Below are 26,448 nucleotides of genomic sequence, written 5' to 3'. Positions count from 1 at the left end.
TAGATATAGATCAATTCAATCGAAATATCTCCATAGTGTTTATTATACACCATATAAACTGCTCAAATGGGCAAACTACCCCTACTTGTCAGAGATAATGTTCTAATAAAGGTACATTTTTACCTATGAGTGACTATAAGTAGCCCTGTCCTTCTCCCTTACCAATAGCTGATGAAGTCCTGCGCAGTGGGACGTAACGCGTGCGAAGGGGGAGGGGCCGGTGACGTCACCTGCCATCCATTGCGGTCGAGACTGCTGTGTGTAATACAATCTGCTCATCACATGCACTTGTATCCTGCTTTACAAGGTAATTTTTATGATTTTATGCTATGTTCAATAAAGTAATTTATTGCGGTAATGCACTATGTCCGGACCTTTGTTTTCCTATGGACCTGTGACCCCCTTTATGGACCTGTGATCTGTTACCTGTGAGCCTTATCTTCTGATGAAGAGGAATACTGATCTGATCTATATTGGCGATATCCTTGGAGAAAGTTTATGTCTTACTAGCCCGTCTGGTGACACAGGGGCTAAGTGTGGGAGGCTAATGAGACATTGAAGAGCACTGAATGTTTATATCTTGTGCATGCTTCACCGTAATTTGCACCTGTGGACTGCTCTCCTCGAGATCATCTTCATAATCCATATTTGATAGCGCTGCACTTTTTGTTATACATTTTTACCTATGGTCTGGGAATGTCCAAAATTGAGGACCTTTTGGTCAGAAGTATCAGACTTCTTGCTACTATACTATTATTTGTGACCCTACTAGATATCCATTTGGGCTACTTAGACAATTCCAATATGTGCAATTACACCAAACCCCTTCTCCGTCTACTTTACTTTTTTACAAAGCAAGCTATAGCTCTTCTGTGAGATTCCTCTGGTTTTCCCACCATTGATTATTGGCAGGGACTTATCAACCAAGCCTTAAAGCGGTAGTATCCCGCTTTTTGACACTTTTACCTACAGGTAAGCCTATAATAAGGCTTACCTGTAGGTACAAATAATATCTCCTAAACCGGCATGGTTTAGGAGATATTTACAGTGCATGCAGCGGCTCTCGCGAGCAGCGCATGCGCTCTGAAGGTCCGGGGGGACCTTCAATTAATTTGCCGGGAGCTTGCCGCGGGAGTGACGTCATCGCGGCTCCGGCCAATCATCGCGCCGGAGCCGCCTCTTCCGGCCAATCACCGCGCCGGAGCCGCCGAACCCGGAAGAGACGGCGATGGATCATGGCAGCGCCCGCAGCGATGTCCGGGGGTCCGTGTCGGGGCTTCGTTCTAAGGTAAGTTACACATAATGGGCTAGTATGCGATGCATACTAGCCCATTATGCCTTTGTCTTGCAGGTGTTTTTTTTTTTTTTCAAGGGTTTACAACCGCTTTAAGCTGGATACACACTATCCAACTTTTGTGGTTAGATTTCCTTCAGATTTACCTTTTCTATGTAGTGCAAGGGCCTGCCAGATTGCATACAAATTGAAAGTGTTTAGGTCTGACCTCATATTACATGGTTTTGGTAAGTCTAAAGGAAAAAGTCTTCAAAAAAATTATAGTGTGTATGGCCCATTACTGTTATACAAAATGACCTAGGAAGCTCGAGCTTGATAAGCTGTGGTCTCCCTGATTGGGAACCCACCACACCATTTCCCTAGAATGATGACTCCGGTTCACATTTGTGCGGCTGCGGAGATCACATGTAATTTGGAGCGCACTGCTCCTTCATTACATGCGATCTCCTGTGCGGATGCAAATTCAGCTATACACTTTGTATGGCTGAAATTCGCACTGCACCCGCACCAAAGACGCACAGGAGGCATTTTTTCAGCCGCATCAGGATCGGATCGCACAGTGGTTCACACTTGTGCGATCTGATCCTGTGCAAAACTGTCAGATCGCACTGCGATATGCGATCAAACTGGGGGTGTCGTTAACATTTAATTGACACCCCCTGCGTATCGCATATGGCAGTGTGAACTGCCTCTTGTGCGGATGCGATGCGGGAACAGGCTGCGAATTCACAGCCTTCCCGCATCGCCCAAGTGTGAACCGGAACTTATAGGGAGTCTAATGGCTTCTGCAAAACTCATTTTAAAGCCCCGTACACACGTACCGATTGTCGGCCGAACGACGTCTTTTGTCCGGTGCTGTCCTGTCAGTTGAAAAGTGATAAAGACTGCACACGAATTTTGTCGGCCAACAACAGCCGACTGCAGAAGTGATGTAATGTGATGGTTAACTTTCTGTGTGTTTTTTCTTCTCTGAGCATGCCCAGTCTTGCTCATCTGCTGTTTGTCGGCCGAATTCTGTACTGACTGAGGAACAATAGGCCGTTCTGGTGTTGGCCAACAAAAATTTTAAAGTCTGCACCCCAGATTCTGTTTGGCCGAAAAGTCGCAGTCGGTTGTCGGAAGCATCATACTAACAAGCCGACAATCGGCCGATTGGTCGGTGGCCGAATATTTACGGCCGACAATCGCTACGTGTGTACGGGCCTTTACTAATATACAAGGCAGACCAAAATAGTACAGATTAGATTGCAGTAGCTTTGTTAGTCTATTTTGGGTATTAGAGTCACTTGCTCTATAATATTATGTTTTATTGTACTGAGTGAATAAGGGTTGTATTATCCACAGTGATCAATAGACTGAATATTATGACATATGTTCACATTTACAGTACATTTACTCTTAATCCATTGTGTAATCATGCTGTACTCTTGGATATACACTGTTTACATATGATCAATATCCTTTTATATTTGCAAATGTAATAATAAAAATCTCCCTTTAAAAAAAATAAATTACTAAGTAAACTGCTAATGCTAGGAAACAATGCCTCAATGGTCTGGGCAGCAAAGGAATGACACTATAGAAATAGGTAAATGGTTTCTTCAATTACAAGCAGAGAAACATAAAGAAGCCTTAGAAACATAAGAGGGAAAAAAACCCAAGTGGTCCATTGAGTATGTCTTTTGTTTCTAGCAATGCTGTTGCTGGGGAGTTGCTGGCATTAACAGGATTGCTAGTGTGTCATTGACTTTACTGTAAGATGTACACTATTTAATCCAACACAACTGGATTTATCAAGATGAGTGGGACTGTAACACCCTGTCCAGGATCCTGCTCCATCGTGTTTGTGTGTGTTTAACCGGTTGCCGACCGCCGCAAGTACATATACTGCGGCGGTCAGCCCCGGCCAGGCAAAGTGACGTACCGGTGCGTCATTAGCCATGGGAGCCAATAGCGGGCGGGCGTGTGCCGCCGGAGGCGCGCTCCCGCCTCGACTCGTTCACGGACACCTCAGTGCGTGTGACCGGCGGACCCGATGTCCGCCGGTCACTCGCGATCGTCCGCTGTGAAGGGAGAAAGGCAGGCGGCTAGTGTAAACAAAGCCGCCTGTCATTCTCCCCTGTGTAAAAGCACTGATCTAACGGTCCTACTATGTAGGACCGTTGATCTGTGCGGTTACACACACAGCCACATCCCTGCACAGTTAGAAGCACGCCCCTAGGGACACACTTAACCCCTCCTTCTCCAATAAAGTTAACCCCTTCACTGCGAGTGTAATTTTACAGTAACAGTGCATATGTATAGCACTGATTACTGTAGTAATGTCACTGGTACCCCCAAAAGTGTCAAAAATGTCAGTCAAGGGTCCAATCTGTCCTCTGCAATGTCGCAGTCCCGCAAAAGAAAATTGCAGATCGCCGCCATTACTCGTTAAAAAAAAAAAACAACAAAAATCTTTCCCTTAGTTAGTAAACGCACTAACTTTTGCGCAAACCAATCAAAATACGCTTATTGTGACTTTTTTTACCAAACATAGGTAGCAGAAAACAAATTGGCCAAAAATTTAAAAAAAATTTGATTTTTACATTTTTTTGGGGAGGGGGAATTTCATATAAAAAAATGTGAAAAATATTGTTATTTTTGCGAAATTGTCGCTCTTTTTTTGATTATAGCGCATGATCAAAAAATCACACAGGTGATCAAATACCACCAAAAGAAAGCTCTGTTTGTGGGGAAAAAAAGGACGTCAAATTCGTTTAGGCAATTGTCCGTTAAAGTCACGCAGTGCCGAATCGCAAAATACCCCCTGGTCAGGAAGGGGGTAAAATCTTCCGGGGCTTAAGTGGTTAAGCCTGCAATGAAGTGATCCTGGAACCAGAAAACACGCTGGCATGCATTTTACACAGGCTGAAAACCCAGGGCATTCAGAACTGAAGGTACTATGCGAGGCAACTGCCAGGATGAAAACTGGATGGACAGCAACAGCATCCTCGGAGACTATTTACACTCAAAATGTTCATGTTTGTATCCTAAAACTCTGATTTCATTAATGTGCCTTTAAAAAGGCATGTGATGAGCAATAATGAGCAGTAATCCAAGGCAACCAATCAGGGTCATAGCCTGGAGCAGTCAGTAATTAAATAATGGTTTATGATTGGCTGCTTTGGATTAATTTACTGTGCACAGTCACCTATTATAAGAAGTGAACTAATTTATCATGCAGTCACATCAGAGCCGAATCGTGCTGTGAAACTGAAGTTGCTAAAGGTTATAAGCAAGTAAATAGATAGAATCTTGCCTTACCTAGTGGCATGCCAATGCCATAGCCCTTTGTATCGAGCAGACCCCCAATCTGAGTGAGATTGCAGTTGAGCCTGCGGTGGTACTCATTCATGGTGGACTCCAGTAGAAAAGCATAGCGAGAGTTTAGGACACGCGCTATTCCCTCCTCTGTGCTCTTCACAAACACACTGGGTTGCTTTGAGTTCATGTAGTTCCACATGCGCTGGTAGGTTTGATATCGGGAATTCTAGGGAAACACAATAGTCAAAAAGATATATAGCCTGACTAAGGTGTTGCAATGGCCCTTTTAAAAATATATACTACAAAGTAGCAAAATTTATGATTGGACTAGGAAAACTACAATCAAGAACCCAACTAACTAAAACCCAAATAAATATAACTTGGCTAATGTAATTTAATTTCACTTGGAGGGTTCAATATAAGTCAAAAAGTGTTAAGTTTGTATGTAAGAATACAGATGTACAGACCTGGAAGAAGGTCATGGTGGACCCACCATGAATGGTTCCATACTCTATATTGGTTTGATCAGCAAGGTCATCAGCTGATTCTATAGGGACCTCCATTCTTTGTACGGTCAGGAAGGCAGCAAGGTTGGCAGTGTAGGAGGAGATGATGATAAGTGTGAAGGCCCACCTAGAGAGAAGCCCAGGAATATGTCAATCAATGCCATATATACCAAAACCATCACCTTCAAACTTTAGATGGGGCAGACTGTGGCCAGAAGGAGTAGAAAATGTCCTGGTGTCAGTGGGAAGAATATTGCCCTGTGGTTGGTGTCAGTGGGAGGGGTAGTGCCCCATGGTTGGTGTCAGTGGGAGGACTAGTGCTCCATGGTTGGTGTCAGTGGGGGGACTAGTGCCCCATGGTTGGTGTCAGTGGGAGGACTAGTGCCCCATGGTTGGTGTCAGTGGGAAGAATAGTGCCCTATGGTTGGTATCAGTGGGAGAACTAGTGCCCCATGGTTTGTGTCCGGTAGGAGGACTAGTGCCCCATGGTTGGTGTTAGTGGGAGGACTAGTGCCCCATGGTTGGTGTCAGTGGGAGCACTAGAGCCCCATGGTTGGTGCCAGTGGAAGCAATAGTGCCCCATGGTTGGTGTTAGTTGAAGGAATAGTTCCCTATGGTTGGTGTCAGTGGGAAGAATAGTACCCCATGGTTGGTGTCAGTGTAAGCAATAGTGCCCCATGGTTGGTGTCAGTGGGAGGAATACTGCCCCATGGTTGATGTCAGTGGATGAAATAGTCCCTCATGATTGGTGTCTGTGGAAGGAATAGTGTCCCATGGTTGGTGTCAGTGGGAGGAACAGTACCCCATCGGTAAGGACAGTGAGAGGATCAGTGCCCACGTTGTCTGTGTCAGTGGGAGGAATAGTACCCTATCGTTGGTGTCAGTGGGAGGAATAGTGCCCCATCATTGGTGTCAGTGGGAGGAATAGTACCCCATCATTGGTGTCAGTGGGAGGAATAGTGCCCCATCATTGATGTCAGTGGGAAGAATAGTGCCCCAACATTGATGTCAGTGGGAGGAATAGTGTCCCACTGTTGGTGTCAGTGAGAGGAATAGTTTTACATTGTCTGTATCAGTGGCAGAAAATATGCCCCACTGTTGCTGACAGTGGGGAAATAATGAGCCAAGGGGCAGATAAAAGCAAGCAAAGGGCCACATCTGACCACCGGCCCGCAGTTTGGAGACCACTAGCTTACACTTTTCCGTACAGAAACTCTAGTGAGACTGTATATAAAGCATGAATCTCCTTTCTAGCCATGTGGCTGTTTGTGTTAAGAATAACCTTAAATCAGATAGATTAGGTCTTTCCAAATGGAAAAAAAAGAGAAAAGGATGACCTGAGATCACTTAATCTGCAATTCTTAGCATAGTTAGATAGCTAGAGCCCCAGGCAAATGCCTCATTTGCCCTCTTCTAGTGCCTTGAGACCATTGAGGTTTGAAAAACACCATTGCAAGGATGTACTAATAATAGTTTGAATAGGCCACCATAGACAGTTATACCCTACATTCCTCGATGGCTATCCTGCAAGCTCATTAACTTCCATCCTACCAGTAGTGATACTACAGGGACTGATATATAATTAGATTAATACAATTATCATTATACGGCATTATCCTTCAGTCTGCATCAGGCCTGGCCCAGATAGCCCAAGAGAACTGAAGCATGCTGGGACATGTTGTCTTATTTTCAAAATCCTCAGCCCGAAAAGACAATTCTAATATCCCCTGCACAGAAGCAGGTAAATCCTTGCAGTATATGTAGTAGATTTTTTTTTTAGCTCTGCAAAGCTAGGATATTTTTAATTGTTTTATAGCCAAACTGTTTTTTTTTTTTTAGTTTTGGATAGGGTAGGGAAGTAATGGAACACCTGTCATGTTTTTTGTGTCCCCACTAAGGAGATTTACAGTCTTTATTTGTCCTGATGCTGACCAAAATAAAAAGTGATATAAATTCCAACATTTTACAGTTGTCACCAACTGGGGTTTTTTTTTTTTTTGAGTCGGACTATGCAGGCCAGAAGGAGTACTCGCAAACCAAATAAATAAAAATGAATTCACATTTTATTACACATATAGTTAAAAAACATAGATGCCAACATGCATCTTCTCATTTATTGCCCATGATCCCAAATACAAACAGCAACATGGATATACGTCATGGCTATGAGGTAAGCACCATACATATAAGTTCCTCAAAGGCCAACGCGTTTCGCTAAAAACATGTGCTTCCTCAGGGCTAGGGGCACAAGGATAGTGCCTTCTACAACAAAAGAATAAATCATTAATTTCAAAATGCTCTTATAATATTTCCAACACAACTCATATGTCCATAAATTCCATACTGGTAATACATCTATATATAATGTGTATCTGTGAGACCCACCTCAGAGCTATAACGGTATCAGTATCGGTCACCCATAGAGGGCACTGGGGTATATCGGAAGAGACCAATCGGAGAGGTCCTAGCACATAATAGAGGGTCCTAGCACACAGTAGAATATCATTATATATCATGTGTTCACCATTCGGCATTATTAGAGTAATTTATACCTTTCAGACTCTTACTTATTTAGTAACAGGCTGGGATCCACTCCTCTTATATACAGATGTTAAAAGGCAGATATAACATATCCCATATGGTAATATACAGGCATGGGTTCCCTGTAAAAACTTATTGACTGACAATATTATCCAGGCCCAGCAGTTATGCGATTAGCCAATTGGCAAAAAAAAAAACCCTCCATACCTGCGTTTATCTCAATTATGTTGATCCCCTCCATTAAAGTCCCTGAAGGGGGGTGGGGGGGGGAGGGAGAGAGACAGCCAGGGCTATACAGCCAGATAGGAATATTAACTCTCCCTTTGGTCTATCTTGATAGTGATTGCCCCCTTAGTATTATCCTGTCCGTCCTCCATCCAACAATCCAATGGGAAGACTAGATGAGCAAACAGGGGAATTAGCAGCAACATATCATATCACAAGTAAGTAGGCAAAAAGAGGAATATATGAAGGTCCATCACCTGTATATCCCTGCTTTCTCAACTCTCTCCAGGTGGCGTGTTGTCCCGCCATGTCAGTTCCTTAAATACACCCCCTCCACCTGGCAGTGGCACCAACGGCGTGTATTAAAGGGACTGACATGGCGGGAGAACACGCCACCTGGAGAGAGTTGAGAAAGCAGGGATACACAGGTAATGGACCTTCATATATTCCTCTTTTTGCCTTTCTACTTACTTGTGATGGGTTTGTTGAACATTGCTGCAAACTCCCCTGTCTGTACATCTAGTCTCCCCATTGGATTGATGGATGGAGGACGGACAGGATAATACTAAGGGGACCATCACTATCAAGATAGACCAAAGGGAGAGTTAATTTTCTTATCTGGCTGTATAGCCCCGGCTGTCTCTCTCCCTCCTCCCACGCCCCCCCCCCCCCTTCCCTTTAGGGACTTTAATAGAGGCGATCAACATATCTGAGATAAACGCAGGTATGGATTTTTTTTTTTTTTTGCCAATTGGCTAATCGCATAACTGCTGGGCCTGGATAATAATGATAGTCAATAAGTTTTTACAGGGAACCCATGCCTGTATATTACCATATGGGATATGTTATACCTGCCTTTTAACATCTGTACATAAGAGGAGTGGACCCCAGCCTGGTACTTAATAATTAAGAGTCTAAAAGGTATAAATTACTCTCCTAATGCAGAATGGTGAGCACATGATATATAATGATTATCTATTATGTGCTAGAACCCTCTATTAGGACCTCTCCGATTGGCCTCTTCCGATATACCCCAGCGTCCTCTATGGGTGACTGATACCATTATAACGCTCAGATGGGTCTCACAGATGCACATTATATATAGATGTATTACCAGTATTTTTTTGGATATATGAGTTGTGTTGGAAATAATATAAGAGAATTTTGAAATTCATGATTTATACTTTTGTTGTAGAAGGCACTATCCTTGTGCCCCTAGCCCTGAGGAAGCACATATTTTTAGCAAAATGCGTTGGCCTTTGAGGAACTTCTATGTATGGTGCTTATATCATAGCCATGACATATATCCATGTCATTGTTTGTATTTGGGATCATGTGCAATAAATGAGAAGATGCATGTTGGTATCTATGTTTTTTAACTATATGTGTGATAAGATGTGAATTTTTGTTTATATGGTTTGCGAGTACTCCTTCTGGCATGCATAGTCCCACCCAAAAAAAAAAAAACCCCGTTGTTTCTGCGAGTATAAAAACGACTTCTTTAATAATTCCAAGGAGTAAAATATTCCATAGAGCAACCAATGCTAAAGCGATTTCATCAACAGATGACCTTACTCATAGCTATGAGCGTTAGGGTTGATTGCTCAATTGAACTTTTTACTCCTTGGAATTAATTAAGAAGTATGAAGATTGCTGGTCTGGCACGGTGAAGTTTAGACCTTAACCTGAGAGTTGCTAATCTGGTTTCAGCACCTTAATCCCTCCTTGAACTGTATTCCAACAGGAACCCCTGTTCCAGTGAAAGCGAATTCCCCTCAGTTTTGAAAGATTTCTCCTCACTTCCTGTTGCATCTTCAGGACAGGAATGAATGAAAATATCCCCAAAACTTGAAGGGTTTTGAACTATCTCCAATTTTATTTAAAGTGAAAAAAAAGTTTGACCTAAATCTTGCCCATCCAGGTTCACTAAGTCGATGGGTTTCCTTATTTCACCAAGGATGAAACTTACCAGACCCCACTGACGCATCTTGTCGACAGTGCCCTGGGCATGACCTCTGACCCCTGCTGCATAAACCCTCCTACAGGGAACCACAGGCTGTTCCCCAGTGTGTACTGGTTCTCAAGGATGTGGTGGCGCTCACGAAGGCATGGGTGTGGGTTGTACCACTCATAGGGACTCAATCTGGTGGAGAAAGACAAAAATTTGCAATCATTAACCTGCCAGCAATACATTTTAAATAATAAGAAGGGTGGTAAAAGCACACATGCTGGTAGACCACTCTCATTATCGGTATTGAATGAGAAAGTTGACCTACTATAATCAAGGTGTAGTTGTATTATAATTGTATAAAGGTCGGGTTAAAACCTGACCAAGTAAAATATAATGACCATGTAGACAGCAACCAATTAGGTTTACATTTATGTTTTCTTTAACCTAAAATGCAATAACATCTGCAAGCCAGCTGTTTCCTAACAGGAAGGCTCGTCATTACTGGAAACTAAAGGTGGACATAGACATGCTAGGGCCCAAAATTCAAGCAAATACAACTAACCTCGACAAACATGTTTTTAAAAATCAACTGATTGGACTGAAAAATGATTGGCCAACCTGTTTGGGTATGCAAGCTGTTGGATTATAGTAGCCAACAATGGAGATTAATTTATCCACTCTGTTAGCATGGATCGTGAAGTTGATTGATCTTCACTCATTCAGACCACAGGCTAAACAAGAGAAAATCAATATATGTATGGCTACTTTAAAACTGACTTCTTCACAATGGTTACCTCGTTTCTTATGATGAAGTGTTTGGCACTGGCTGGCAGGATTGTGGACAGAGTATACTTGTCACTTGGGCCAGTGGTTCTCCATCCTTTTGGAGGTTGGGGGCACTATGAGGGGCCTGGAGACTTTGCAGTAAGCTAGGGGGAACTGTAGGTTGCTGGGAACTCTTAGGGCTGTCAGATGGTCTAAAAGCACCATGGTAGATTGAGGGGTGATACCTTAAAACTGACTTCTTCACAATGGTTACCTCACTTCTTATGATGAAGTGTTTGGCACTGGCTGGCAGGATTGTGGACAGAGTATACTTGTCACTTGGGCCAGTGGTTCTCCATCCTATTGAGACCAGGGCCTGGCAAATTGTCCAAAACCTTTCATACCCCAATAGCCAAACAAAAATTACTCACACAGTAAATGTATGGGAATACAGGATTTGTAGTAAAATGCTGGGAAGGCTCTAGATAAAGTTGGGTTTTATGATGACGAGCTGGGGGTTCTGGGGGTAGTTAGGGGACTTTGCAGCAGACTTGGTGGTCCTGTAAGGGATGAGGTTTCTGGAGGGAGCTGAGGGAAACTGTGGGTGATGGGGTCTCTCCAGGAGGCTGGGGTCTTTGTAAGTGCACACTTTTGGAGGTTGGGGAGCACCATGAGGGGCCTGGAGGCTTTGCAGCAAGCTAGGGGGAATGTAGGTTGCTGGGGGGCACTGTGGACTCTTAGGGCTGGTTGAGGGGTGCTTTTGGCCACTATGGGAAAATGGGGGACACTAAAGTAGCTTGGAGGCACTGTAGGAGGTTTATGAGATCTGCAGCTGACTGGAGGCCCAGGTAAGTTAGGTTTCTCACCTATGTATGGTCAGGAGCTCCAGGGTTCATGTCTGCTTTAGAGTAAACAAACGTTGTTATTGTTTTTATATCTTAAGAAGTACTGGCATAGGTCCTGGAGCCTGGAGACTTTGTAGAGCTTTGGGAAGGATAGATCCTTCCTTCCTAGGTCTACATCTGACCTGTTAGCCAGACCTCAGTATTATTCTCAGCTGCTAGGGTCTCTCTTCCTCTCATACTCTCTGCTGTGGGTGCCGTATGAAAAGGATGACTGCTGCAAAAACACTAATAAGGTACCAGAGCTGCCTATTTGTTTTGGGAATTAAGGGAACCTGGTTAATAAGGAATGGAGTTGAGCTTATTGAGTAGCTCAGACAAGCAGATGTTTTGTCGTGATTTATGCTATACATTTGCTGTACAAAGCCCTCCTGCATTGACAAACCTACTTGGAATGTTTCCGGGTGTCCCTATTTCATCCTTGGTTTACTGATGCCCAATAACAGAAGATTTGGTCACCCTACAAAGATCACTTTTTTGTGCTGAATGAGCACAAATATTTTGAAACTGGAATGACATTTTGAGTCTTTATCTATGCAAGAAAATAATTATTATAAAAATGAAAGAAAGAAAATGACACGATGAACTAAAAATATATTTGTAATTGAATAGCTTATTTTTATCTGCTACATTTTCTCAGGTAGTGCTTCAAAAGCCAGATTAGTATGTTGTGTTTTTTTATTTTTTACCCAATTTTTCCATAGTTTTGGCGCGACAGTGCAGGGCCGCCCATTCACTTGAATTTTTTTCAGCTGATTGTGGCTCTTTTTTGAACAGTGCATTTTGATCGTTTCTCAGATATTTTGTAGTGTGAGTAATTTCCCATTTTTTTTTTTTTTTTGCATTTGGGATGCAATTACGAAGGAATGGCACCCAAATGCGTGTTGCATATTTTGGTGCATTTTTGGCCTGTTCTGAAAATGCGTGCAGAAATATGTGTTTCTGTGCGCGTTTCCTCTATGCTCAGGTGTAAATGGGGCATTAGAGTGTGTCAGATGCTAAATAGTTATTGCAATGGGTAATTTTTCTATATACAAGTACATTATGTGTTTTTTTGTAGTTTTGTGTCTGTTTTGACTAATATATTGTATTTGAATGTTTAGTGGTTTTGCATGCAGTATTTGTAAAGTCTCCTGAAGAAGCCATAGTCTGGTGAAACATGTAGAGGTGAAGTTACTGTATCTTCATTGTAAAAGCTGTATGGATATTCCTTGATGGTTTTACTACTAAATTTCTACTAGTTTTACATTTTTATAATACAATTAGAATTGTTATATATTCATTTGTTGCCACCTTTAAAATCCAGTCTTTGCTCTTAATATACACTATATTTTCAAAACTATTGGGACGCCTGCACTTGAAGTTTAATGGCATCCCAGTCTTAGTCCGTTCTAGTTCAATATTAAGTTGGTCCACCCTTTGCAGCTATAAAAGCTTCAGCTCTTCTGGAAAGACTGTCCACATGGTTTAGGAGTGTGTCTATGGGAATGTTTGACCATTCTTCCAGAAGCGCATTTGTGAGGTCAGGCACGAGAAGGCCTGGCTCGCAGTCTCCACTCTAATTCCCCCCAAAAGTGTTCTATTGGGTTGAGGTCAGGACTCTGTGCAGATTCCTCCACCCCAAACTCGCTTATCCATGTCTTTATGGACCTTGCTTTGTGCACTAGTCCAAATCATTTGGTGGAGGTGGGATTATGGTGTGGGGTTGTTTTTCAGGGGTTGGGCTTGGCCCCTTAGTTCCAGTGAAGGTAATTCTTAAGGCGTCAGCATACCAAGACGATTTCATGCTCCCAACTTTGAGGAACAGTTTGGGGATGGCACCTTCCTGTTCCAACGTGCCTGCGCGCCAGTGCACAAAGCAAGGTCCATAAAGACATGGATGAGCGAGTTGGGCCTCACAAATACGCTTCTAGAAGAATGGTCAAACATTCCCATAGACACACTTCTAAACCTTGTGGACAGCCTTCCTAGAAGAGTTGAAGCTGTTATAGCTGCGAAGAGTGGGCCAACTCAATATTGAACCCTACAGACTAAGACTGGGATGTTATTAAAGTTCATGTGCATGTAAAGGACGGCGTCCCAATACTTTGGGTATTATAGTGTATATTTTTTGACACTTTTGTATCTTTTTGCACCTTGCGCTTTATATACAACTTGTACTTTGATATTTGTAAGTGTCATTTTTGGACATTCTGCATATAGATTCCCATTGTTTTGTTTGCACTTAAAAGGTTTATATATGTTTGTTATACTCTATATAGCGCAGCACTTGCTCATTTATGCAGTGCAAAGGCCTGTCTGACTGGATACCAATTGAAGTGTTTAGGTTTGGGCTATATTATACACTTTTGGTAAAGTTGAAGGAGACAGGGCCATCTCACTGAATGGGCACGCTGGGCAGTTGACCCAGCCCCAGCCAAGCATTAGTCCTGATTTCCATGTGCATCCCGCCACCAAACATGTGGCAGGGTGGAAAGCGCCTGTCGACCCTGCGCTGTTGTGAGGCCACTTGGGCTGTGGAGGGGGAGCCCGCAACTGCAGGAATGCCTGTCTGCCTCCCCAGGAACAGGCACACACAGGACAGTCGAGTCTGAATCCTGTCCGTGTGTGTGTTCACCGGACCCAGCCGCCCAACGTGGAAGCTGTCATTAGCCTGGCACTGCTGTACCAATAAATATTGGCTTAGCGACAATTTGCAATTTTATTCTTGTGGGTGATTGTGTAGGCGGTGCCTCAGTGCACTGCATTGCCCGGGACCCTTTAATGCTCTTAAGATGGCATTGGAAGGAGATTGTACAATCTGAGTTGGGTGGTGCAGGCAGCAGGACAGGTAAGTATTAACATTTTTTTGCAGGGAGTTCTTTTATTCATATTGATAGTTGCTTTAAGAGTAAGATAACATTCAGTACTAATCTACAGAGCATTGTACAACAGACCTAACAAGAGGGACAGAGGGATTTGGATCTGAAAGAGGGACAGCTGGGAGCCGAGCCGTGTCACTCCTATAGTATCTGGAGTTAAGATGTTTTTATGCAGCCCTCCGAATAAGCATCTGCACAGCTCAGCGAAGACAATTATTCACAGCGCACCTCCTTGAACACCATCATCCCCTGGACAGCATGATCATCAACATGCAAATTTACTATCATGCTCTCGGGACTTTGATGAATAGGCCCCATAATCTTTTACAGTACACTGACTTTTCCATTTCAGCCGCCTTTTTCTCTCACTAGTCTGATGTTACTGCCACGGCAATGGATGTTTTGGAACCTAAATAGCCTGAGATCAATACATTATTATACCTGGTGTGACAGATAAACCTATGGGATGGAGTGCTTGTTGAAGAGAATATACTTTTAGGGGCTTGTGTCATTTTGGGAGATTAAAAATATGGTGCAAACAAAGAGAAAAGAGTCTGAAAGACAGGCGCTGACATTTTTCTGTTTTACTGTGTAAGGTTTAACTACTTGCCATCCGGGGCAATTCTGACACTTTGCTCCTATGTGTAAAAATCTACTTTTTTTGCTGAAAAACTACTTAGAACCCCCCTTAATATCATATATATATATATATATGATATTAAGGGGGGTTCTAAGTAGTTTTTCAGCAAAAAAAGTATATATATATATATATATATATATATATTTTTTTTAGCAGAGGCCCTATAGAATAAAATGGTGCGTGTTGCAATTTTTGTATGTCACATGGTATTTGCGTTTATAAAACCAATTGCTGACCAGCCACCGTAGTTTTACTGTGGCAGGTCAGCTCTTTTACGAGAAACGACATACCTGTATGTCACTTCATGTAATAGACTGTTGAGGCGCGTGCCAGAGGGGGAGCCAATCAGCAGGTCCAGCTGATGCGCTGTCCGCCAGCCACCCCCATGGAGACAGAACTGCGGTCTGCCTGTGTAAACAAGGCAAACCGCCGTTCTGTCCCAGATGAACACAGAGATCCTGTGTTCCTACTATTGAGTCCATCCCCCACGCAGTTAGAAAGCAATCCCTAGGAGTAAACTTAACCCTTTTTATGGCCCCTGGTGTTAACCCCTTCCCTGCCAGTGTCATTAGTACAGTAACAGTGCATATTTTTAGCACTGATTACTGTAGTAATGTCATTGGTCCCATCAAAAGTGTCAGTTAGGGGTCCGATCTGTCTGCTGCAAGGTCGCAGTCCTACTAAAAATCGCTGATCTCCGCCATTACTAGTAAAAAAATAAAAATGACATAACTCTATCCCCTAGTTTGTAGACGCGATAATTTTTGCGCAAACCAATCAATATACACTTATTGGGATTTTTTTTTTACCAAAAATATGTAGCAGAATACATATTTGCCTAAAATGATGAAAAAATTAAGGTTTTTTATTGGATATGTTCTATAGCAATTTTTTCAGAATAGTTTTTTTTTTTGTTTAAAGCGCAAAAAATAAAAACCGCAGAGGTGATCAAATACAACCAAAATAAAGGTCTATTTGTGGGGGAAAAAAGGACATCAATTTTATTTGGGTACATTGTTGCATGACCAAGGAATTGTTAGTTAAAGTAATGCAGTGCCGTATCGCAAAAAATGGCCTGATCATTAAGGGGGTAAAACTTTCCGGTCCTTAAGTGGTTAGAAAAAAACAAAACACTAAGGTTAGGCCAACTACGTGGCTTAAAATTCTCCATAGGTGAAGCTTTATATACCTTTACAGGTTACTAGTGTAGAGTTGCACAGGAGGTCTGATGCTAGAATTATTGCTCTTGCTCTGACGTTCCCGACAATACCTCACATGTGTGGTGCGAATCACTGTTTACATATGCGTGCAGGAGTAACGTACTTGTTCGCATTAGCACATAAGTCCCATTACTCTGGCAGTCAGTGGGAAGAATGCTCCTTACATTGGGGGTTAGTGGAAAGAACATTCCTCGTATTGGTGTTCAATGGGAAAAATGCTTCCTGTACAGATAGCTCAAAGATCATTTGTGTCAGTGGTTACTTATCTGAGACTGGTAGTCAATGAGAGAAGGCTCCGTTTAAATTGGTGGTAATTGGAAAGAGCCCTATATCTCGGGTGGTCAGTGAAAAGAACGCTCTTTACATTGGGGGTTAGAGGAAAGGATGCTCTGTACATTGGTGGCCAGTGGAAAGAATGTTTCTGACATTCGTGGTCAATGTGAAGAATGCTTTCTGTACAGATAGCTCTAAGATTATTTGGTGTCCTTGGTTACTTATCTGAGATTGATAGTCAATAGAGAAGGCTCCATTTAAATTGGTGGTAATTGGAAAAAAGTCCCATTACTCTGACAGTCAGTGGGAAGAATGCTCCTTGCATTGGGTGTTAGTTGAAAGGACGCTCCATACATTGGTGGCCAGTGGAAAGAATGTTCCTCACATTGGTGGTCAATGGGAAGAATGCTTACTTTACAGGTAGCTCAAAGATCACTTGTGTCAGTGGTTACTTATCTGAGATTGGTAGTCAATGGGAAAAGGCTCCTTTTAAATTGGTGGTAATTGGAAAGAGTCCCATTACTCTGGAAATCAGTGGGGAATAATGCTCCTTACATTGGGGGTTAGTGGAAAGGATGCTCCATAAATTGGTGGCCAGTGGAAATAATGTTCCTCACATTGGTGATCAATGGGAAGAATGCTTCCTGGACAGACAGCTTAAAGACCATTGGTGTCAGTGGTTACTTATCTAAGAATGGTTGTCAATGAAAGAAGGCTCCCCTTAAATTGTTGGTAATTAGAAAGAGTCCTATTCTCTGGTGATCAGTGAGATGAATGCTCCTTACATTGGGGGTTAGTGGAAAAGATGCTCTGTACATTGGTGGCCAGTGGGAAGAGTATTCCTCACATTGGTGGTCAATGGGAAGAATGCTTCCTTTACAAATAGCTCAAAGATCATTGGTGTCAGTGGTCACTATCTGAGATTGGTAGTCAATGGGAAAAGGCTCCATTTAAATTGGTGGTAATTAGCTGAAATTTCTAATTTCTTAAGGAAACCCTAGCAACCTCTGGGGGAACCTTGGTTGAGAAAGACTGGTCTAACTGGAGGTCAGATCTCAGCAGCTAAAAAAGGAATTTGGAGATTTGAAGGAGCCTGAAAGCAGTAAAAGGTGCATGTTTCAATTGATTTTTTTAAAACAGTTTAGTGTTGCTTTAATGATATCTAATTGTATCATAGCTATTGTATCATAAAACGACTTTGTTATATTTTATTTCAAAAAGCATTAATAAAATAGTTCCATTATGCAAAGAGAGATCAGTCCTTCTGGTATTGCATATTGTCAACATTTGACAATCTGCATTGTCTATGAGTCTTATAGACTTCCAACATTGCCCATTTTGTAATTGATTACTATTGTTTGAATGCAAATTTTCTGACACGTTTCATTTAGGCAAAGTCAACTTCTTCAGAGGAAGATATAATGCCAGGACATAAATCTACAAAAGTATTTAATAGTGGAAATCTATACGACTTTTAGACAAAGCTGATTGCTGAGTGTTAATATGTAATATCCGAAAAACTGATCTCTTTGCACAATGCAGCTGAGTTCTTTTTTAATGCTTTTAACGATTTTGTTCAATAAAATATAACTAAGGGGTTCAATAATTTAATACTAGAATGGATTTGTTTGTACGCATTAGATACAATTAAAGTCCCAATTCTCACGCTATGAGAAAAATACATTTTTACAAAAGACGTGGGTATTGTACAACTAAACACATGGGGACAGGGCCACTGATGGGGGGGGGGGGGGCACCAGTCCTCCTGTAGGGGGCCCGGACTCAAAGGGGGGCCACAACAGCACAGGGAATCAGTGCGGTCGAGCGGAGGGGAAATTACAGAAGAAAGCCCTGTGCGGCTCTCTGCAGCAGCTGAACTCCAGTTTTTCCCCCTCCTGCCAGCTTTCAGCTGCTGCTGGGAGAGAAACAGACACAGGGCATAGTTTCTGTAATTGCTTCTCTGACACTGATCCCCCTCCCTGTTCTGCCTGCTTCTGATCCGCCCCCCCCCCTTGTGTGCCCTCTTTCCCTACCCCCCCCCCCCGCAGCGCTGAAGGCCTGTCCTGTAAAAAACATAACAATATGTTAAGTATAAAAATAAAAATAATAAAAATAATAATTAAACATTGTAATAAATAATTTTTAAAATAAAATGATTGTAAACATTTTTAACATTACAAAAAAAAATTACAATGTTTTTTTTTTTTTAAATGTAAAAAACAATTAAAAAGGGCTAATTCACGCAGTTTCTCTGTTATGTTTGTGTCCGCTAATAATAATACATCTTTAACCACTTCTGGACCGGAAGGATTTGCCCCCTTAAAGACCAGGCCATTTTTTGCAATACAGCACTGCGTTACTTTAATGGAAAATTGCACGGTCGTGCGACGCTGTACCCAAATAAAATTGATGTCCTTTTTTCCCACGAATAGAGCTTTCTTTTGGTGATATTTGACCACCTGTGTGATTTTTTATTTTTTGTGCTTTAAACAAAAAAAGAGCAACAATGCTGAAAAAAACAACAACAAAAAAAAACAATATTTTTCACTTTCTGCTATATAACATTCCACCAGAAAAAATGTAAAAATATATTTTTTTCATCCTTTTAGGCCAATTTGTATTCTGCTACATATTTTTGGTAAAACAAAAAAACCCCAATAAGTTTATTTTGATTGGTTTGCGCAAAAGTTATTGCTTCTACAAACTAGGGTAAAGATTTATGTCATTTTTATTATTACTATTTTTTTTTTACTAGCAATGGCGGCGATCTGCGATTTTTGCCGTGACTGCAACATTGCGGCGGACAGATTGGACCCATAACTGACATTTTTGACACTTCTGGGGGGACCAGTGACATTACTACAGTAATCAGTACTAAAAATATCCACTGTTACTGTACTAATGACACTGGCAGCGAAGGGGTTAAAAATACCAACAAAAATGGCTGCACTCCAACAGATATAATGATGCTTCTTTATTAAGCCAACGGACAGTCAATACGGGATACAAAAAGGTAGACGCTTTTCACACGTAAAGTCGCGCTTGTTCACCCCCCAAAGGGATGGGGTTAACCCAGGGGTGATCAAAGGGTTAAGTGTACGCCTAGGGGGGTGTTTTCTAACTGTATGGGGGAGGGACTTGTGAAATTAACATAGAGACCTGTGATCCTATATAGGAGGATCACAGGCGCTCTTTGATAATTTCAGAGAGAACAACGGTCTGCTGTTCTCTCTCAGCGGGGAGCGATCGTCATCCCCGCCGCCTAGTGGGGGCGGGCGCGCGCTCGCCCCCAGGACCGCTCCCGCTGTACAGATACGGCGATTCGTGCAGCCGAGCCAGTCTGCCGCAGTATGTATGTGGCGGGCGTTCGGCAAGCAGTTAAACATTATATACATACCTTTTTCCTTAATGTTTTGGTGGGGTTGTGTGACCTCAGGTCTTCCTATGTTGAAAGGAAGGTCCAGAATCCTACTACATAATGATGTGGCAGATTTTCCTTCGCTGCTGCATTCTCCTCTAAGCCCAGGCTGGTGTGGTACTATACCCCCAGGGGGCAGATCAAAGGAAGAGGTTTGAATGACACTGTTCATCATTCATCTGGGCAGACAAGCAGAAAAGAATTGGAGAGGAGTGCCGGGGACAGAGGCGTAACTAGAACCCTTAGGGCCCCGGTGCAAGAAACCATGAAGGGCCCCCCAGACCCCTGGCTGGGGCCCTTCCCATTGATCCTGGAGCCCTTTACTTTCGTTGTGGGACCCTTTCAAAGGTTCTGCAGTGGACCCCTTCCTGCCATCTTGGGGCCTCCCCACAGTGGTGGAAGAATGCCAAGGCCCGGTAGCAAGTGTGACCTTTGCGATCCTGGAAGTTCACCCACTGGTGTCAGTAGTTTTTTTTTTTTTTTTTTTGGGTATTTTAATTGTATTATTTTTTATAATTGTATTTAATTTTTTTACAATGTCACTGACTATGACTCTGTCCATTCAGAAAAGGAAGGAGCTGGTAAATTACATATTTACCGACCCCTTCCTGGTTCTCTATTGTGACACATCCCCTTGCAGCAGCCGGCAGGAGAGGGAAGGGAGCACAGTGGGGGGGGGGGCAGTACAATAGGGGGGGGGCAGGGGAGCACACAGGGGCCCAGAGACAGCAGAACACAAGTGAACTGCATAGGAGGGGTGGCAGCATACAGAGGAACCAATCTCCTCCATTTTCCTCCTGCAGCTACAGGAGGAAAAAGGAGGACAGTGATTTCTCTACATGCTGCCCCCGCCGCCCCTCCTATCCAGGTGTACAGGGGAGCCGCACAGGCCCCCAGGAGCATGTAGCCCGGATTTCAGTTGCAACCACTCTAGTTACGCCCCTGGCCGGGGAGGAGATGAGTATTGCATATATTTTTCTTTTTTTAATGCACTGGAGCACTGAGTATTTTGCGGTGGCTGCAACAGAAGAAGTGGAGCACTAAGGGGTTGATTTACTAAAGACAAATAAGCTGTTCACTTTGCAAAGGAAGGGCATTTTCCCCAGAGTGTTGTGAATGTGGTGAAATTTCACTTTGCAAAGAATACCCAATCACTTGCAAGACACAAAACAAAACTGGAAAAAAAAGGCATTTTTTTCTTGCTCATGATTGGATGATGGAAGTCAGCATAGCTTCACCACATTTACTAAGCTCTGGGGAAAGTTCCCTTGCAAAGAGTAATTTCCCTTACAAAGTGAACACTCTATTTGTGTTTATAAAATGAACCCCACTATCACTTTGCTCTGGATGACAACAGGGGTTTATTTACTAGAGGCAAACAAAATGCTCACCTTTGTAGGGGAAGTTGCACCTTGCAAAGGGATTTTACCCAGAGCTTAGTTAATGAGGTGAAATCCCACATTGCACAGAATACCCAATCACTTGCAAGAAAGATAAAAAATAAATTTTGCTTGCACATGACTGGATAATGGAAGTCAGATGTGCTTCAACTCTTTCACTAAGCTCTGGAGAAAGTTCCCTTGCAAAGTGTAACTAGCAGTGGCAGCCCATCCATTGGGGGCGCAGGGGCGCCGCCCCCCCATCCATGCGTCCGGCCCCCTAATCTACATGCCGGACGCATGTATTCCAATGGGGATTTTTTTTTTTTTTTTGAAGCACGTGATTAGAGCCCAGAGGCTCTAATAGGCTTAAAAAAAAGGCGTGCTCGGGCTGCAGAGCACTGCGCCCTGAGCCCACCCAGTTGTGTGACAATAGCGAATAAATATTCTATATTGCCAGACTGATTCTCCTCCTGGCCAATCAGGAAGCCGGTCCTGAGACCCTTTTCCCAATTGGTTGAAAGGAGAAGCCATGCTATTGGCTAAAGAGGGGGAGGAGGGAGGAGACGCAGGGGAAGCCCACGGAGCAGACTGAGGGGGAAGCCGCCGCCACCACTGCCTGCCCAGGGTGAGTGAGCCGGTGACCGGGGGGGTTAGGTTTGCGGGCTGGAGCTGGTGTGGTCCGGGGAGGTATGGTGTGGTCCGTCTGACACCCCCCCCCCCCCCCAGCCTATGGATCACCAGCCGCCTGGTTAGCCTTGCCAGGTGAACACTCCATTTGTCTTCAGTAAATCAACCCCTTCGTCACTTTGCTCTGGATGGGCAAGAAGACATGGGGGTTGATTGACTAAAGGCAAGTGAGCTGTTCACTTTGGAAGGGAAGGTACACTTTGCAAGTGATTTGTTTCCAGAGATTAGTGAATGTAGTGAAATTTCACTTTGCAAAGAATACATAATTACATGCAAGGAAATATTAAAAAAAAACAAAAAACAGCATTTTTAGTTGCACATGATTGGATGATGAAAATTAGCACAGCTTCATCTCATTTACTAAGCTCTGGGAAAATCCCCTTGGAAAGTGCAAATTATCTTGTAAAGTGAACTGTCTATTTCTCTTTAATAAATCAACCCCACTGTCTCTTAAATAAGTGTTTTCTGCAGTTGTATATTTAGCTGTTGGGCCAGATATAAATGAGTGGAAACTGGATATGAATGAGTGAACGCGTATTTTGTGCGGTGCTTGTTGTTTACTCTTCCCGTGTTTCATCCGGCATCTAAACTCCAAACAGAACTGTGTGGGGAAATTAGCCGTGTTTCATGCCTCGGGGTTCTGATGTCTCACATTCGGCAACCTAACAAGTTTTAATTTATCAGACGTACATCCGAATAGGTCAAATATATTGTAAATCTAAATAGGGCTTTCGTAAGCAAAAGCTCCAATTTATTCCTAACCCGTTCTTTGCCGGAGAGACGTTTTCTCTGTTACATCGTATCAGGGTCGATGTATGAAAAACCAAAGAAAATGAAAAGGTCTGTGCTGTCTTTTACCAGAAGGAACTATTATTTTCGGCAACCATTCCTAAACTCTGTTAACAAAAAAAAAAAAAAATATATATATATATATATATATATATATATATATATATATATATATATATATATATATATATACACGAAATTGTCAAAAGTATTGAGACACCTGCCTTTACCCCAGGGATATGAAAACTGGGGCCCTCCAGCTGTTGCAGAACTATAAGTCCCAATGAGCATAGAAAGCCTCCGACAGCCACAATCATGACACGCAAAGGCATGATGGGACTTGCAACAGCTGGAGGGCCACAGTTTTCACATCTCTGCTTTACACGCACATGAACTTTGATGGCATCTCAGTCTTAGTCTGTAGGGTTCAATATTGAGTTGGCCCACCCTTTGCAGCTATAACAGCTTCAAGTCTTCTGGAAAGGCTGTCCACAAGGTTTAGGAGTGTGTCTATGGGAATGTTTGAGCATTCTTCCAGAAGCGTATTTGTGAGGTTTGGCACTGATGTTCGACAAGAAGATCTGGTTCACAGTCTCCACTTTAATTAATCCCAAAGGTGTTCTATCAAGTTGAGGTCAGGCCAGTTAGATTCCTCCACCCCAAACTCGCTCACCCACGTCTTCATGGACCTTGCTTTGTGCACTGGTCCAAAACAATTTGGTGGAGGGGGGATTAAGGTGTGGGGTTGTTTTTCAGGGGTTGGGCTTGGCCTCTTAGTTCCAGTGAAGGGAACTCCTAAGATCAAAGCATACCAAGACATTTTGGACAATTTCATGTTCCCAACTTTGTGGGAACAGTTTGGGGATGGCCCCTTCCTGTTCCAACATGACTGCGCACCACTGCACAAAGCAAGGTCCATAAAGACATGGATGAGCGTGTTTGGGGTGGAGGAAATTGAATGGCCTGCACAGACTCCTGACCTCAACCCAATAGAACACCCACCTTTGGGAAGAATTAGAGTGGAGGCTGTGAGCCAGGCCTTCTCATCCACATCAGTGCCTGACCTCACAAATGTGCTTCTGGAAGAATGGTCAAACATTACCATAGACACACTCCTAAATATTGTGGACAGCCTTCCCAGAAGAGTTGAAGCTATTATAGGTGGGCCAATATAGAAACTCAATATGGAACCTTACGAACTAAGACTGGGATGCCATTAAAGTTCATCCGCGTGTAAAGGCAGGCGTCCCAATACTTTTGACAATATAGTCTGTGTGTGTGTGTGTGTGTGTGTGTGTGTGTATACAAACATTATCTCACAAAAGTGAGTACACCCCTCACATTTTTGTAAATATTTTATTATATCTTTTCATGTGACATCACTGAAGAAATTACACTTTGCTACAATGTAAAGTAGTGAGTGTACAGCTTGTATAACAGTGTAAATTTGCTGTCCCCTCAAAATAACTCAAGACACAGCCGATAATGTCTAAACCGCTGGCAAAAAAAGTGAGCACACCCCTAAGTTAAAATGTCTAAATTGAGCCCAAAGTGTCAATATTTTTGTGTGGCCACCATTATTTTCCAGCACTGCCTTAACCTCACAGGTTGCCATTGGAGTCCTCTTCAGCTCCTCCATGATGACATCACGGAGCTGGTGGATGTTAGAGACCCTGCACTCCTCCACCTTCCATTTGATGATGCCCCACAGATGCTCAGTAGTGGTTGTCTTGGAGGTATGTTTGGGGTCTTTATCATTTTGGAATATTGCCCTGTGGCCCAGTCTCTGAAGGGAGGGGATCATGCTCTGTTTCAGTATGTCACAGTACATGTTGGCATTCATGGTTCCATCAATGAACTGTAGCTCCCTAGTTCCGGTAGCACTCATGAAGCCCCAGACCATGACACTCCGACCACCATGCTTGACTGTAGGCAAAACACACTTGTCTTTGTACTTCTCACCTGGTTGCCGCCACACGCGCTTTACACCATCGGAACCAATTAGGTTTATCTTGGTCTCATCAGACCACAGGACATGGTTCCAGTAATCCATGTCCTTAGTCAGCTTGTCCTCAAAAAAAAATTGTGGGCTTTCTTGTGCATTATCTTTAGAAGAGGTTTCCTTCTGGGGCCACAGCCATGCAGACCAATTTGATGCAGTGTGCTGGGTATGGTTTGAGCACCAACAGGCTGACCCCCCACCCCTTCAACCTCTGCAGCAATGCTGGCAGCACTCATACGTTTATTTCCCAAAGACAACCCCTGGATATGACGCTGATCACATGCATTCAACTTCTTTGGTGAGGCCTGTTCTGAGTGGAACCTGTCCTGTTAAACTGCTGTATGGTCTTGGCCACCGTGCTGCAGCTCAGTTTCAGGGTCTTGGCAATCTTCTTATAGCCTAGGTCATCTTTATGTAGAGCAACAATTCTTTTTTTCTGACTCAGAGAGTTCTTTGCCATGAGGTATCATGTTGAACTTCTGGTGACCAGTATGAGAGAGTGAGAGTGATAACACCAAATTTAACACACCTGCTCCGCATTCACACCTGAGACCTTGTAACACTAACGAGTCACATGACACCAGGGAGGGAAAATGGCTAACTGGGCCCAATTTGGACATTTTCACTTAGGGGTGTACTCACGTTTGAAACTGAATGGGTGTCCCCGTGCTTTGGAATGGAAAATATATATAAATAGTAGGGGAAATTGTGCCCTCGTGTGGCAAAATCAATGAGTAAAAATTATGAAATAGATAAAAAATGAACAATATGGGGCTGCTGCTGACATTAAGGTGTGTGCCTTTAAATAGAAAAGAATGGTGAGTGTCAGCGCTGCTCCTCTAAATAAACCACAATTAAATCTACCTGTGCATAGTTTAAACCATCAAATGCATAATTAGTGCATAAAGTGCATAGCGCAAAAAGTCCATAAATTGCCGATGCTGGACTTCAACTGTTGGTGAATAATTCCATGCTCTTTCAGTGTATAATTCGTGCTCCCCTTTGTGTCCCCACTCACCGGAACTAAAGAGTAAATAGATTTTTCTAGATGGTAAATTTCACAAAGCTGGTATATGTATCAATCAGCGGATAACTTTGCCAGACTCTGTTCCTTATGAGCTCTCCTCCACAGGTGTACATAAAAGGAATAGACTCTCCATAGTGAAATACTGGTGTCGCGGCTCACTGTGCCGGGATCGGAGCCGCCTGGGTAGTCGGGGACGTCCCTGGTTACCCAGGCGGCTCCAATCCCGGTACAGAGAGCCGGGGAGGGTGTACTCATTTTTGTGAGATACTGTGTGTGTGTGTGTATATATATAGAGAAATAGATATATATTTATTTATATATATATATTATTGATATGGTACCAGTGTGTTTAGACATGTAATTGAATCCTCCGCTGCTTTTTTTTTTTCCTGCAAGAACATGTATAGTTTTTCTTTAGAATGTTAGAATGTATATTATTTCCTACTTTCCTGTTTTACACAGTTTATTTTTCTTTCTTTAGTTTTTTTTTTTTCAGCCACTCAATATAATGACAAATTGCTAGTTCTTTTTGGTGTTAGTGGAGCAATTATTGGCTTCAGTCAGACAAAAGCAATTGATCTGCAGAATTTCTCTGTTTGCAGAGAAAAGGTCAGTCCAGTCGTCAAAAAAACAAGAATCCAAGATGTTCAGGACTGATGAAT

General features: G+C 42.8%; 1 protein-coding gene across 2 annotated transcripts in view; it reads right to left on the bottom strand.

Moving 5' to 3' along the window:
• GRIK5 (glutamate ionotropic receptor kainate type subunit 5) overlaps window positions 1-26,448 on the bottom strand; it is a 565,130-nt gene that overhangs the window by 44,590 nt on the left and 494,092 nt on the right. For both annotated transcript variants that reach the window (XM_082273102.1, XM_082273101.1), the window contains exons 15-17: window positions 9,839-10,012; window positions 5,065-5,230; window positions 4,598-4,823 (exon numbers count right to left, since the gene is read on the bottom strand). In XM_082273102.1, the coding sequence (XP_082129228.1) occupies window positions 4,598-4,823; window positions 5,065-5,230; window positions 9,839-10,012 (566 nt within the window). The remainder of the gene's footprint in view (window positions 1-4,597; window positions 4,824-5,064; window positions 5,231-9,838; window positions 10,013-26,448) is intronic.

The sequence above is a fragment of the Pelophylax lessonae genome, assembly GCF_965119305.1.
Source record: "Pelophylax lessonae genome assembly, chromosome: 12".
In the NCBI taxonomy this organism is placed as follows: domain Eukaryota; kingdom Metazoa; phylum Chordata; class Amphibia; order Anura; family Ranidae; genus Pelophylax; species Pelophylax lessonae.
Note: the sequence above shows the minus strand (reverse complement) of the source record. Positions and strands in the feature narration are given on the sequence as shown.